The following is a 15169-nucleotide window of genomic DNA, read 5'->3' as shown; positions in this document are numbered from 1 at the left end:
CGCCGAAAAATGTCATTGCAGGACTGCCACAAAGGTTAGGTTAGACTAGGTTAGGTTAGACTAGGTTAGGTTAGACTAGGTTAGGTTAGACTAGGTTAGGTTAGACTAGGTTAGGTTAGACTTGGTTAGGTTATGTTAGGTTATGTTATGTTAGGTTAGGTTAGGTTAGGTTAGGTTTGATTGTGGTATTTCGGCGTTAAGCTACATTTAAGAAACACACACAAATTCATTCCGTTGTTATTTAGGCGTTGTGGTAGGCACACAGCAGTTTTCTAGCTGTCGGCGTTTTGGTCAATTTTGACATTCGGCGTTGTGGTATTTCGGCGCTGTGGTAACGACCCCCTGCATACACTGCTGCAGCTCCTCGCGAACACTTCATCACCTAGGAATCACACTGGCAAACCCTTTTATAAACTTTTCTTATATATATAAAGTTGCAAACCAACAAATGTTCACAGTCAAGTTGAAGTCCTTGATTTTTTTTTTTTAAATCGCGCTCGTCAAAAGACCGCTGTATTCTGCACATGCCAGTCTGATGTATTAAAAAAATGAAAGAAAAAAACACATAATGCACAAGTACTAATCAATGTGTAGCGCCTCAAATGTAAAGGATTCTACAGGTGTCGCAGACGTTTATATCTAAATTAACAGTTGATTCTTCGAAGGCACACAATTTATATTCCTGTTTTGCGTGTTTACTGTTTTCATAGCTACTACTTTAAATAAAGCCGATTTGTATGTATTGTATTAGACGGGCATATATAAATTAATATAACGATTTTAGAAGACAAATATGATTATGAATTGTGAAACAAGTAGATCAATCAAACATTCTTTAAGACCATCAACGAACACAACCTTTAATCTCAAAAAAAAATCTTATGAAAATCATTAATTTTTTTCCCGTTAATATGAAGTCACGGAAATACAAATTAGACGATATATGAATTAAAATGTATATTTATTAAAACGTGTAAATGTATAGAAAAGACCTAGATCCTGACAAAACTAAATTTCTTTGGTTTTATGCTGTGTGGTTGGTAGAGGCAGAATCGTTAGTGACGGGATTTCATAGAACGATAAATGAGGATTCATGTTCGACATGGGAGTGAAATCTCTGTTTACTTGTGTACTCGTTGCGCCTGACCAAAGGGAAGGGGGGAGAGAGAGGGGGGGAGTTCCGACCTCGGGGAACCGGAAGTCGCGGCTGGACCGTAAGGGGTTGGGGGGGGGGGGAGTGTGACGGTGAAAGCTCGAAGCTTCCAGCCGACCAAGTGTGGGCGTCCGAGCTGCCTGGGAGGGGGGGGGGGGGGACACGAGACGACCTGCCATCGCGGGCTAGCACTCCCCTGTCTGACGACCAACTGGAATGTACATGCTCCAGCATGTAGTTGACTATAGTCCAGACCAGCGGTGCCCAGAAGCTGTTCCCCGGAATCCTGGGGTTCCGTGATTCAGGACGAACGACTTGATGTAAGCTTTTGAACATACGCCATTGCTAAGCACATGTATGTCTGTAGAAGAAAACTACAAAAAACCCAAAAGACAAAAACACAAATTAAGCAAAAATTGCTGTTGTCAACAGGATATAAACACCACATAATATTCCATAACAGGAATATGGTCAACAAAAAAAAGAAAAAAAGAAAAATGGACTAAGAGAACGAAAGAAACCCCACAAATGATGACAGCACAAAAATATTGAACCCAAAAAAATTCAGAACAACATTTGAAACGAGACAAAAACACGACAAAACGAAAAGACGAAACAAACAACAAAGATAAAATTCAGGACGAATGTCATAAAGCAGGCAAAATTACTATCACATAACTTCCTTTGAAAAATACACTGACTTATTGTGTAAATATTGTGGAGTCTAACGAATTTTTGAAGGTACCTGCCGATAAGAGAAGCTTTGGGTCAGACGAAGTCCATTTTAGTAGAGTCTTGAAGAACTCGCGTTATTTTGGGGTGTCAGTCTAGACTCTAAAAAAATGATTTATAATAAATAAGGTTGCATTAAGTTAGTTGTAACGGAGCGAGGTGGTTTAGTTCTAAGACGTTGGACCTTCTCTCCAGAGAACCCAGTTTAGAATGTCTGTCCGTCAATGCTGATTTCGGTTTTCCATTTGCTTCTTTCTTTCTGAAATCACTCCAGGAAAACTCGGGCACGGATCCTTCTTCGCCATCCATGATCCGTGTCGTTGCATGCTACCGTCTTTAACGAACTCCAGTTAACATTTAAAATGGTTAAAAAAAACTTTTGCGAATCAGCGGAATTTCGCTGGAAAACTGTTAAAGCTGCTCCAAAAAGATTTTAAAAATTAGAGCAGTTTCAAGAGAATTTCAGGCAAATTCCACTTATTCGCAATAGTTTTTGTAGTTTTATATTTAGAGGGTCGCCACTGACGAAACTTTAAACCCAAATAATATAACATATCCGTCGATTCTTTCAGATTGCACTGTTTGAGTGGTTCACGCACTTGACTAATGTAGTTATAGAAGGTTGGTAGTTGTTGAGCGAGTGCCGGTGGTCCAGTGACGACAGAGGTGCCTGTGTGGCGGCCGAGGTCACGTGACCTGGTTCCCGCGACTGCCGCTAGAGGCGCCTCGCCTGAAGGCCGCGAGCCGTGTCCGCGCCACAGCAACAGTCGCCACGCCATGCTTCAACTAACGCTCTTGTTGATTTAGGAAACCAGCCAACTGTGCGGTGTTTACAACTAACCTAACAACCTAAAAGTCCTTCACGTTTCGAAAGTAAATGTTGGCAAACTTAATTTTTTTTCAATACGGAACTACTAAAAAAACTATGTTAATATGCTTTATATTTGGTTTCCAAAATTAAAAACTACATCGCCGCAAAGTACGAATGTTGAAAGCCATAAATAACATACACACGTGCACACGTCTGCACATGTGCACATGGTAGCCATGTTTATTGCATTGCTACCTGTCAAAAATTATTCCAAAGTATAATATTTTGCAATTATTCTCAATACGCCACTCCGTTAACACACCTTTTCCATAGATTCTGAACTAATGTTTGTAAAATTATTATTTTATTTATTTTATTTGCACTGTGCATACTTTCTGACTAATTAGTTGGCAAACATGAATTTTTAACATATTTGTGCAGTACATATGGATAAGGAGAACCAAATCAAATGAATAACTGAAAATATTTGTGTATAAAGACAAAGCTAGTGGCTACTGTGTGGTATGGTTTTAAAAAAATTAGAAACATTTATTAAGTTTTATTTAGCTTTTTAAAGGCAAGGTAGAATTTAAAAAATAACTTTTATTTTTATTAAACCATATCACATAGCAGACAGTAAAATTTACTTTATACCTAGAAATTTACAGTTTTAATTCTATTCCATTCTCCTTATCCATGCTGCAAAAAACGTTAAGAGCGCAACTTATCCAACTAATTATGCAAAAAGTATGCGATAAAGGTGCTTGTTCATGTAACCGTCTGTCGCCTGTCGTTTCGTGAAAGTTCATCTACTTAAAAAGTCGGAAAGTTTGACGGTGTGGAACGTAAATATAAAATACTTTTCTTGAACAGGACATACACCCTTATGGACTGTTAATATAAGGAGATTTATCAATTAGGTTTTTGGTGCATTGCAGCTTTCATGGCCATTGTCTGATAAACTAGGTTGGCTTTAGAGGTTGAGCCAAGTCTCGGTGGTACATTGTACTGACGTTTGGATCTGCATTGCAGCAGTCATCTTCAGGGTTGAGACATTCACCCTGATGATCTCCCAACCTTGCAGATGTCTGCTGCAATGCAGAACGAATAGTCCGTATACAGTCAACCACTTGGGCTAGGCGCGACCTCTAAAGACAAGGTGGTTTATGATTTAGAATGTTATTTATATAGAAGAACATTCTGTTACTGCTACTGAAGCTTGGTAACTACAACCTTGTGAACTTATTGCAGAACTGTTTTGTCATCCCTTCCTGGGTCAAAGTCCTCAGTGTGAAAGTAAGTACGTCAGCCAAAAAAAAAAAAGCAATATAATTTTCATGAAGCATGAATGTCACTATAGCATTTGTAACTTAGCTAATGACGAGCCCGCAGTAGACTGCATGAAGTTGAGCCTGGTTGTGGTATTCCTTCCACTGAACGTGTTTACATTTAGAGGACGTGTTTACACGCAACATATTCATGATCCATTTTAAATCGTTTCACCATCAACAAAAAAATGTGCTCAATAAAGGTTACTCACTCAAGTGAGCGCGAGAAATATCCCGAAAATTCTTCCGTTCACGCATTGCAGTTTCATTGGCGTAAACTAATAAAATAACCCCGAATACTTTGTATCATATAACATCCTGGGGATTTTTTTTTCATTTTCTTGCTTTGACTATTATTTGAGGGCTATCCCCGTTAATTTTCTACGATAGAGCTCTTGGATTTTATTTTTCATCTAAAAAATTTTCAACAGATATTTACTAAACGTATTTTAATAGCGGTAAAAAGGTCACAAGTGTTCGTAATTATGATCACTCGCGTGACATTTTTCAGCTCGAAAACAAAGTTTAATAAATATTGAACATGTGACCATACAACAAATACAAGAAAACTATCGTGATACATTTACAGGCATGTCACTCAACTAAAAGCTATGACAAGAAAATGAAGTAACCAATTCAGCATGTGAGGCCAGGCTTTATGGGAGAATGTCCTGTTAAAGATCATTATTTTATATTTACGTTCCACACGGTCAAACTCGCCGACAATTGGAGTGGCCAAATTATCACAAAATGAAAAATATATGTCGCAAACATTTAGCATCGTTATCTGACAAAGTTTCATTTTTATATTTTTTGTGCTGTATGGATAAAAAGAATGAAATGGTACATGAAACGAACTTTTAGGTTGAAAGTCAATTTTATTGGAGGATATGTGTTATGGTTAAATTTCTTTCAGAAAAAAAATAAATCCTGTACTTTTAAACTCATGAGAATTTTTATTATTTATAAAAAACTAAATAAAATTGATTAAATGTTTTCGAAATAATTTTAAACCATACCATGCACTAGCTATCAGCATTCCCTTTAAACACATATATTTTCAGTTATTTATTCAATTTTGTTTTCTTTATCCATTCAGCACACAAACATGAAAATTTTAACTTTGCCAGCTAATTATGCAAAATAAATTCTACACACATACATTCATTTTGTTGAAGTTCGGGCGCACAAAAAGTCTAATAGTTTAACCGTGTTAAACGTTAAAATAATGACCTTGTGCAGAACATACGCCCAAGTCTAGTGAGATTCATGGTTAAATTCAATCTTGTGAGATATCAAATCTTCGAAAAGTGTAATCAGCTACTGAGCAGCATGAACATAGTCTAAAAAACACATTCTTTTAGCAGAGGATAAATGTTATTTGTACTAGAAATTAAAATACAGCATCTTTTCTGGTATATTTGTATTGCCTCAAAGGCTCTGTACTTGCCTTTTTGAAGATTTAACCTCACCCACGCCGAAACCATTAGAAATTTAAATAATAAAAGAAAACTTTGGTAATTCATGACTTAATAGACACTTCCGTCACGAAGAGAAAGCATTTCGTGAAACTTTCACATCCTGTCAATAAATTAATCACGAAAGAGGAATACGAAAGAAAAAGTAGTAGCCCAGCAAGCTGTCTCGAAAAAAAAACTACTGTACGTCAACTGAAAACAATCCAGTTGATAAAGTGATCATTGCAACCAGCTGATTAATTATATTATTATTGCTGAGCATCAGAAACATGCGTATCAGTTTGTCCCAGTGGTCACTTTACTAAATATGTTGTTTTTAATTTATGCACAGTAAATGCACACGCGATTGAGGAATTAATGCCAGCATTATAACCACGCAATGGAAGGAAATGATAACGTTTACCACATGGAAAAACTTAATGAGCCCAATAACAGTACCGACCTTTATAAAAATATTCCATCGGCTCTACAATTCAGCTGTGTTTGCTGAGGGTATTGCGAGGAAAATGCCAATATGACTCTAAATGTTAGCTGTGTTTGCTGAGTGCGTTGCAAGGAAAATGGCAATATTTAGGGGCGTGTATTTGTCGCGAGGATAAATTGAGACAGTCTGTAAGTTGAGCCACCGTATCACCGTCTGTGTTTCGTGATTGCTTGAGTTTATTGAAGGAACAAGTCTGATGTCGACACACGTCCTGAATGGCTTGACGAAACAAGGCGATGCCTTCTATTGCAGACGGCCGCCGAAAACAAGTAAGAAACAGCTGGTGCGTGTATACCTTATTTCAGTCTAGTAAGAGTTAATAATTTTTTTTGTTAATATTACACGGTTCTGGCGAAATTCCATCCACATTCAGCACAGACTCCAGCACCAGTGGCGGGTACATGCATTTATTTCGGGAGGGTATTATGGAAAACAAATAGAAACCTTGTATTAAAATAAGTGTGTGCGTGTAGTCTAAGCGCGACAGAAATGAAAATTCTTATTGTTTACAGATACATATAAACTATTAGTATTTTTAATGTAACGAGAGCTAATTGAGGATAGTAAGGATGCGGGTACTTACTCAAATTAATACTTTAAATAAAATAAAATAAATATGGTAGCGTAAATCGTTAGCAATTGCGAAAACCGAGGAGTAGACGAACACAAGTAGCGTTACGATAATTCCGTAGAATCATTGCTATGTCATTTCTATCTCTCCCCTAGCATGTAGCATGTAGCATGTAGCATGTAGCATGCTCCGTTACGCACCTGCGTGCTTACGGCTATCTTCGTTCATTTTCCGACACAGAGTTCGCTTACTTGGAAAATGAATCCAAAAAAAAATTCTTGGTATACTAAGAAAAAATTCAAAAGCTTGTTAAGTCTACATTGCGAACGCTCTTCTTTGTCCACGCGCGTGTTCACCTTTGTTTAGACCGAATCATCCTACTCGAAAGTCGAAATACGAGGTAGTTTCTACGAAGATTAAAATATTAGAAATTAGGAAGAACTCTTCGTTTATTCGAGTTAAGTTCTTCGTTTAAAAAGTCCGTAAATTTATTGTAATTTCTAACAGTATGGCGGCGTGTTGTCGTCAGTCATCGAACAATTAGTCTGGTGACGGGTCCTAGTGAAGGTATCAGGAGAGGCACATCCAGTAAAAAAAATCACTACAGAAACGTTTACAAACATATTTAAAATATTATAAATATTATTGTTGGATCCCACAAGAAGATTCATTCTGTTGCCTTAGAGAATAAGTACTTTAAGTTTTACGACGTTTCCAGATGAAAAGAAGTTGATTTATTGTAACAAAAACATATCAGACTCAGAAAGCTTGAAATAAGAGAATCTATTTAAAGTTTACACTTCGCTTCGGGAGTGTCAGATGTCAGAGACACGCGCTGGAAAGTGATGAGGCCGTTCAGCCATGTCGGGCGAGCTACGCGCTCTGTATAGTTATTTGGAGTCCAGTGTGACCTCGCGTGGGTGAGGAAATGAAAAGCTGTCGATGAGTTTTAAAAAAACTGAGCGAACTGGGGCAGGGCGCGCCAATGCACCGTGTTTTAGTTTCGGAATGTTGAAAGTGTGCGGCGAAGCTAGCTTCACTCCGTGCGGTCGCGTGCAGGGTTGTGTAACGCGGTCTCTAGGGGAGGGGTGGTGAGTTAGTGGAGGGGGGATGCTGGCTCCAGAGGCGGAGGGGGAGTGTGGCGCCAGGCCAGTTGGAACTGGCGCGGCTGGCTCCAGCCCCTGGGTATGCAACCCGCTTGCAGCGACGCGAGGCGGGCTTGCATAACTCTGCATGCCCACCCGGGCTAGAGGTTTGTTTGCCACCACAAAAATTCATATGTTCTGTTGTATGAAATATTCTGTTTACACTAAAAACCCGTTTCCTCAACTAAAATATCCATTCTGTGATATTATGTACTAAATATATTCTTTTTTTACATCGGAAAAACTTTTTTTTTCTTCTTCAGAGTGGACACACAACAGCAAAATCCGCAAAAAATGAATGGGTTTCGTATTACATTTTGTGGCTTGATTTTGTATAAATAACAATGATCATGAATATTTTTGTAATTTTTCTGTTTTTTTTATCCATATTGAGAAAATTATTAAATAAATGCCTCATATGGGATTATTCATAGCTAGATACATTCACGAAAGCAAACTAATTCAATCGCTATTTCTCATCCCATGCTAGGTAAATATATTTAACACTAAATCTACAGTTATAGCTAAATATTGAAAAATTTAAGTTGGCAGGTTTTTATGCTGAGAAGTGGTTCGTAGTTTTTTCTAACACAAGCAAGTAAGCAATAAGGTTAACATTGGCACGCGCATCTAGTGCACCGTCGCCTTTAAGACCAAGCGGTGTGCAGCGAACTGGCGTAAGCAACTAGCACGGAAAAAAATAGAAAAGTGATGCTGCATTGTATTAGGTTGCTTTCAATATTCAGTACCTGAACTCCTGTTTTGGACATTTTCAGTCTCAAAAACCAAACGCAGCAACAGTGGCTAATGTCATTAGGCCGTTAAAATTATAAAATATTTTTCATAAAAGAAAGATTCTCAGATATCTCTACCATGTTTTAAGAGGGTATAATATTAAATTTAAATACTTCTATAAATTTTATTTTTGCTCACGATTTTATATAAAATTATAATATAATTATAGTTCTTTGTTTATTTTTAGTGTCATTGATTAAAACATTTTTTATTTAATTGTTTTGTATATCAATACTAACTTGAACAAAGAAAATGTAATCGCGTGGTACACCTACAGTTTGGGATTAAACGCTTGTAGAACGTAGTAAAAATATTCGTATATTGATCAAAATTTGATTAACCAAAAAGTGTATAAACCTGACTTTTGATGGTTTAAAAAAAAAAAACAAATTGTTGTATATTTACGAAAGATGTTCTAAAAATTACGACAAATTCGACACAAAAATGTTTAGTAAAAATAGTGTTACATTATATTAATTCATGCTAGTATTGGAATACAAATTGCCTCTTTAAAAAAATTCAATAACACTTGTTTTATTAATATTAACTTTATAAATGATCAAACATGGTGTTTTTAAAAATTCAGTTTGAATCACAGGAAAATATACATAATTGACGGAGATAACCCCCTTAAATCTTGCGCGCTCGGCCTTAATCCGGGCTGCAGGAAGGGGGGGGGGGGCGGGGGGCGGCGTGGTCCAGCGATCTGCGCGCAGCCTCGGGAGACAGAGACTGTGAGGGGGGGAGGCTGCTACTCGCTCGGCGAGCGGCCACTCGCTCGGCTTGTGAAACTCGTTCCCTACCTCGGGGTGCTTTCCGTACGAAGTTAAATGTTTGTGATGGGTTCGCCAGTTTCGTAATTGTTTTGTTCATTTCAAATATTTACACTTTCAGTCTAAACTAGTTTAAATAATAAAAAAATACAATGCCACAACAAATATATAAAGGAAAAAGAATAATGCCAAGCGAGATGAAAATACGAAACTGCGTTTTCATAAACAATTTTGCACGCGAATCACACTTAGTTTCCGCACCTGCCGCTAGAATTCGTTGCTGGAGCAGCTGTGTTTACTGTTAAATCTTTCGATTTGCAAAATGACATTTTAGATAATATCATGAAACTACTCCGATAAAAGCGAAAAAGACTTTAAAAATACTAAGCCCCAGGTTTGGATCTGATTTTCGACAAGGAATTCTATTAAAATAATGCCAATGTTGTTAACATTAAATTAAACAGTTATTACTTTAACGTTTACCTTTGGCTTTGTGAACTTTTGCTCGCGTCATCCGCCACAGATGGCATCGCCGTGGTTACATATTTCCGTTCCGTGCGAATTCCATTCCATTCACTAAATTACTCCTACCAAATGCCGTATACCGAGACCTAGGATGTTAAACATCAAAAACGAGCATAGAATTACATCTAAACTGTTGTGTAACAGGTTCACAAGGCAGCAGAGACCAGACATCTGTGCCAGTAACAGAAACATTTGGATACAGAACATTCCAGACTATAGTCTATTCACAGTTCCGTGAATTGCGGGGATAGTTGTATGGATACACTTAAAAACTTCCACCTTCATTTTACGAATAACACTGGATATAAATTATCCAGAGACTCTTGTTCTTTATTCGTAAATGTATGGCCTCCGAGTTCCCTTTCATTGAACATGACGTCACAAGTATTCCTAAGAGAATAAAATAATCAGCAAATAATAATAATAATAATATTCAAAAAACAACTTACACTACAAATTTATAATCTTAAATAATTTAAGTACCAAACTGACGTCATGCGCTTCAGGAAATTGAGTTCACATTTTGAAGCATCGTTCCAGTTTGAAAATTATTTCAATATTTTCTATATCAGTGTAGTTTTATTTTCCTGTAGTTAAAAAAATGTGTCGAATAATTTTCTGATACAATAAAATTATTTTTATAGTTAGTATTTCAGTTATCACAATTACAGACCTCAAAACCCCGAAATAGCATATAGATCGAAATATATATTGTTTAAATTAATGACACATATACTTTTAGAGAAACCAACTAGGATATTAATATTAAACTCATCAATTTATATTATGTATGGAAAAAAAACACGAGAAATAATCCTAGAAAGTCTTGTAATATTATGGTTCTTTAAATTTAATATTAAAATGGCTTGAAAGAAAAACGTATTTATGGTTTAATTACACTAGTTAATGTGTAAATACTTCATAATTTATTATTAGAATTTTAGAGATATTTGTTAATTGTTGCAATAAGACATATTGTTTTGGACAATGTGATATTCATAAAATGCAAAAATTCGATGAATATTTACTAATGTTAACAAAAACAAAGATGTTATTGGCAAGCATCGTGTTTTTGCAAGATCCAGGGGAAAATATCGGTTCTTTGTGTTGAAACACGTGGTTTTGCATTACGTCACCAGGCAAGTATTTATGAAATAAAAATTTTAATACGTAAACCGGACGTAAGCTTTGACTATCCAAGTCGCCAGTATGTTACAAGAGTTTTTTATTGTGAGAAAAAAAACTAATAACACGAATGCATAAATTTTTGACAGTAAAATGTTTAAAATTTAAATTCTTAAACGCGTTTATGTGCACGTTAAAAATCACTAAAATTTAAAAATAAAATGTTATTTCCCTAACGTAGTTTCACCACACACCTATATGGATGCATAACATATTTTATTATTATTCGTTTATTTAAATTATATTTATTTTTTATATTTATTTAACAGGCTATTTATGTCGTAAAATAAATATTATAATTTATTAATATACAGATAAATTAAAAAAATTATGATTAAGGTAAAATTATACAGGATTCCTAAACTATACATATTATAATCATATTTTACAAATACTCTAAAATTCATATAAAATATAACAAGTATTTGGCTCATAAAATTGTCCTGAAATTATTTTAACTAACGTAGGATACTTCGTTAAAAAAAATAGTCTGTAAATGGGAACTTGCTACAACAGAATTAGTGTTCCATAACAAATTGAAGTCACTTCGGATATTCTGTATGAATAACCAAATGTTTTGAGACGTCACTCAATTTACCGTAGCTCACTTAGCTCACTAACGGTGTAGGTCTCTGGAAGCCGTTAAAAACATGTTGATTGCTTAACCAGTTAGTTGCACAACGCGTCGGGAAATTCGAAGGTGAAATACACGTTTAAGAAGTGTTAAAAATAAGTACAGTTGCTAACGTCATATTAAGTTATATAAGTGGCAGAAAGTTACTTTCCTTGAGCGAATCACCTTTTACTGTACGTGTGATCTTTAAGAAAATGTGAAACAACTGACAAACGGGACAGTCGCGCTGTAACAAAATGGAGAATGAGAGCTGTTACGTTTGAACATTCCGAATGAATAAACTTTTTTTATTCTGGTTTTTTTTTAGTACTGGAAAAATATTTCCTCGACTGTTAGTTCTGCCGCGAACAATCATACGTTCTCAAGATAAACTAATTTGTTGCGACAAGCAAAGAGCAACGATGTAATATTTCGAGAATATGTCTCTGTCACAGATAACTGCAAAGGCATCAGGACAAGAAAAAAAATGTGAATAAGTATTTCAGTTCTCGCCAGAGATGTCTTAACATGTAACCTCGGTAACGAGCAAATGCACGTGTTATCATGTTGCAAATAAACTTATAAAACGAAACTCGGACACAAAACAATCTAACGTAGAATCTTTTAAAATAACGTCGAGCATGACAAATGTACAAAACTACATTTCTGGACGCAAATCACACGTAGTTTCCGCACCCGCCGCCAGGATTCGAGCGAAAGGTTAAACGGTTAATGAAACGGATACAAGCGAAAAAAAAAAACTTTAAAAAAAAAACTCAACCCCGGCTTCGAACCTTAATTTTCGAGAAGGAATTTTTTTATTAAAATATTGCGCTTTTTTTTTTTTGTTAAAATACATGAAACAGTTAATACTATGAGGTTTCCCTTCTAGGAGCCGGCGCCCCGGCGCTACTCAGGCGTCCCGACGCTACTCACCGACGTGCAGGCAGACAGCGGCGACGCACAGAAAGATAACTCCCATCGCGCACCGCGCCATGACCGTGTCTCAGACACTGCGCCCCGCGCGCGGCTCTTATACGGCGGCCTGCATCAAGGAGGAGGGGGGGGGGCAGCTGTACTCCCCTCCCCTCCCCTCCCCAGCCCACCTGGGAGGGCCGCGGCGGCCGGAGAAACTGGCAAGATGGCGCCCGCCAGCTGGTAGCCTCCGCGGCGTTCCGTGGTCTGCCGGTGCTGTAGCCCTTCAGTCCGCCGTCTCGCCGCGTCTGCTAGACGTCCAGTGTGTGTGTGTGTGTGTGTGTGAACACCTTATGCTGTCGGTACACGGCATCTGGTAGTAGGGAAGTCGACGAACGGAAATGCGACACAAAGATGGCGGACCCACGTGCAGCGACGTGAACCAGTATATAGTCACTTTCGTGAACATCGGTGGACAAACCAAACGTATTGTTGTGCCGAACTAAACTTTATGATGATGAAACTACCGTGTAATATATTTGGTTAGCTAAAATAGTCGTTGTAAAAATTAATGACAAGTTTTAAATCACCAAAGAAAACTGGTATATTATGCTGATTATACTGCATATTCTCGTTCGAGAGGCTCACTAGCACAAAAGTAAAGCGCGCGCTTGGTAATCTCAAGGGCAAGGTTAAAATCCCATCACTGTGGATCAGTTTTTTTAAACGTTATAATAAAATATAATAATGCTGAATCAGCAAAATACGGTTACTGTTTATTTCTATAAACTATGTTCCGGTTATTTCAGTCGTTTAAACAAAAACAAAGTCCCAAACATATACTTAGTGTTGGAATGTGTGTTTTAATAATGATCGGTTTAATATTCTAGTGACTTGTAACGTGTGCGGAAACTTTGTAGTATTGACTGTTTCCTGAATTTCAACAATATAGAGTGTATTTTAATAAAATTCACTGTCGAAAATCAGTCTCAAAGCCGGGGTTTTAACGGAGCCGTTTCTAATTGTTTAAAATTTCCGTTAGTTTAGTGCTGGTAACTGCAATCTGCGCGTGATGGTGACAAGCAACGTTTACGATTCAAGCAGCGAATTCTAGCGGCGGGAGCTGGAAGTATGTGTGTGATTCGCGTCAAGAAATGTTGGTATCTGAAAAGAAACTATTTTTTTGTCACTCGGTATTAGAATTCCACCTTAAATTTTATATTATAGGTTTATTTTTAATATTATCAACATGAGAACACATGAATTTTCTCGTTAGCAAGGTTAGTTTCACTGGCGAGTACTGAAAGTCTCGCTTAATTTTTTTTTTTCAATGAAAGTGACGGTTTTCAACGACGGAGATTTTAATTCTTACTTACTAACCATCATCAGACGTGATCAAGCACCATTTCCGCAATGTTTTGGGTGGGGCAATATGGTGACTTCACCTATGTCACAGCATGCTGTCTTATGACATAACCTAACTCAAATTATGTATGTTAGTATGTGAATTCGTCCAATGATAACTTTCAAGCCGTTTAATGGATTTCACAAAATTTGGTATGTAGGCATGTATCGCCAATGTAATTTTTAAGTTCGTGTATAAGCAAAAATGGTCGATGAATTTTTGTTATATTTAATTAATACAATGTAACCTCCAAATTCAAATGCATTACTTTAATTTCTGGCTTTGTATACAAGGAGTATGACGTCCACAGAGATCGTGATACAGCATGCCTCAAGGTGAACTAAAGAAAGTAACAAGCAATTAAACGAAACTGAATTATATTTAATAATTCTGTAAAAATGTTTTTGTTCCGTTAAATTTGAGAAAAAAAGCATAATTATCTACGTATCGTATAATTTTGTCAGTAATGTGCCAATTGCATTGTAAATATTAGTTAGTTACGGGGTTGAAATGTTCAAAGTCGCTATAAAACGGAATATTGCGAGGTCTCAGTTCGGAACGAACTACTAGTTTAACTCGTTTAAAAATCGGTTTGCGTACGACGCATGTAAATTTTGCTCATATATTCAGAGAAGTGAAGGGGCGTGGTTAGGCTTGGAGGGGGAGGCACCCCCTTAACTGAGTGCTGAGCTTGTCTGCAGGTGAACATGCTCGTAGAAGGAAGAAGGGTGTTTTCGTAGACTCGACAAGTGTTTTCAAAGGTTGGTAACATTGAAAAATGGGTTAAGAGTTCGTGTAAGACCCGAAAATATATTTTTGAATAATTTATAATCAGGGTTCTTCGCAAATGTAGGGTGAACTATTTTGTAAGTATGCCTTAAGGCAAACAGCTTTAACTGAACACTGTGACTGTAAATAATTTCGGGTTCAAAGACTTCTAGAAACATTTGCCTGAGTGATTCTTCAGTAACCATGTAACACTGGGATTCTAGCCAAATTCATCTGGAATGAGAGTCCACCACATGTGCCTCCAGGATTTACTTCACATCCCTCTATGTACATATCTACTCACTTGAGATGCTCACTTGAGAGATGGTATCAGCTGGGTTGCCCATTATCCGATAGTTTATTTGCTGAAGACTTTCATTGGTTTAAGATCCTCCCCGTACATTGTGGGACAAACTATGAATTTTAATGACCACGAACACAAACAGCGAAATTGTCTGGACTTCAATGATCACAAGAGAGCTAGAACG

General features: G+C 36.9%; 1 protein-coding gene across 1 annotated transcript in view; it reads right to left on the bottom strand.

The window, feature by feature from the left end:
* Window positions 1-12834, bottom strand: part of LOC134538955 (chitin deacetylase 1) — a 35970-nt gene extending 23136 nt beyond the window's left edge. The window contains exon 1 of the mRNA XM_063380579.1: window positions 12530-12834. Within this exon, the coding sequence (XP_063236649.1) occupies window positions 12530-12590 (61 nt within the window). The 5' untranslated portion in view covers window positions 12591-12834. The remainder of the gene's footprint in view (window positions 1-12529) is intronic.
* Window positions 12835-15169: the final 2335 nt, after the last annotated feature.

This window comes from Bacillus rossius, chromosome 14, assembly GCF_032445375.1.
Source record: "Bacillus rossius redtenbacheri isolate Brsri chromosome 14, Brsri_v3, whole genome shotgun sequence".
In the NCBI taxonomy this organism is placed as follows: Eukaryota; Metazoa; Arthropoda; class Insecta; order Phasmatodea; family Bacillidae; genus Bacillus; species Bacillus rossius.
Note: the sequence above shows the minus strand (reverse complement) of the source record. Positions and strands in the feature narration are given on the sequence as shown.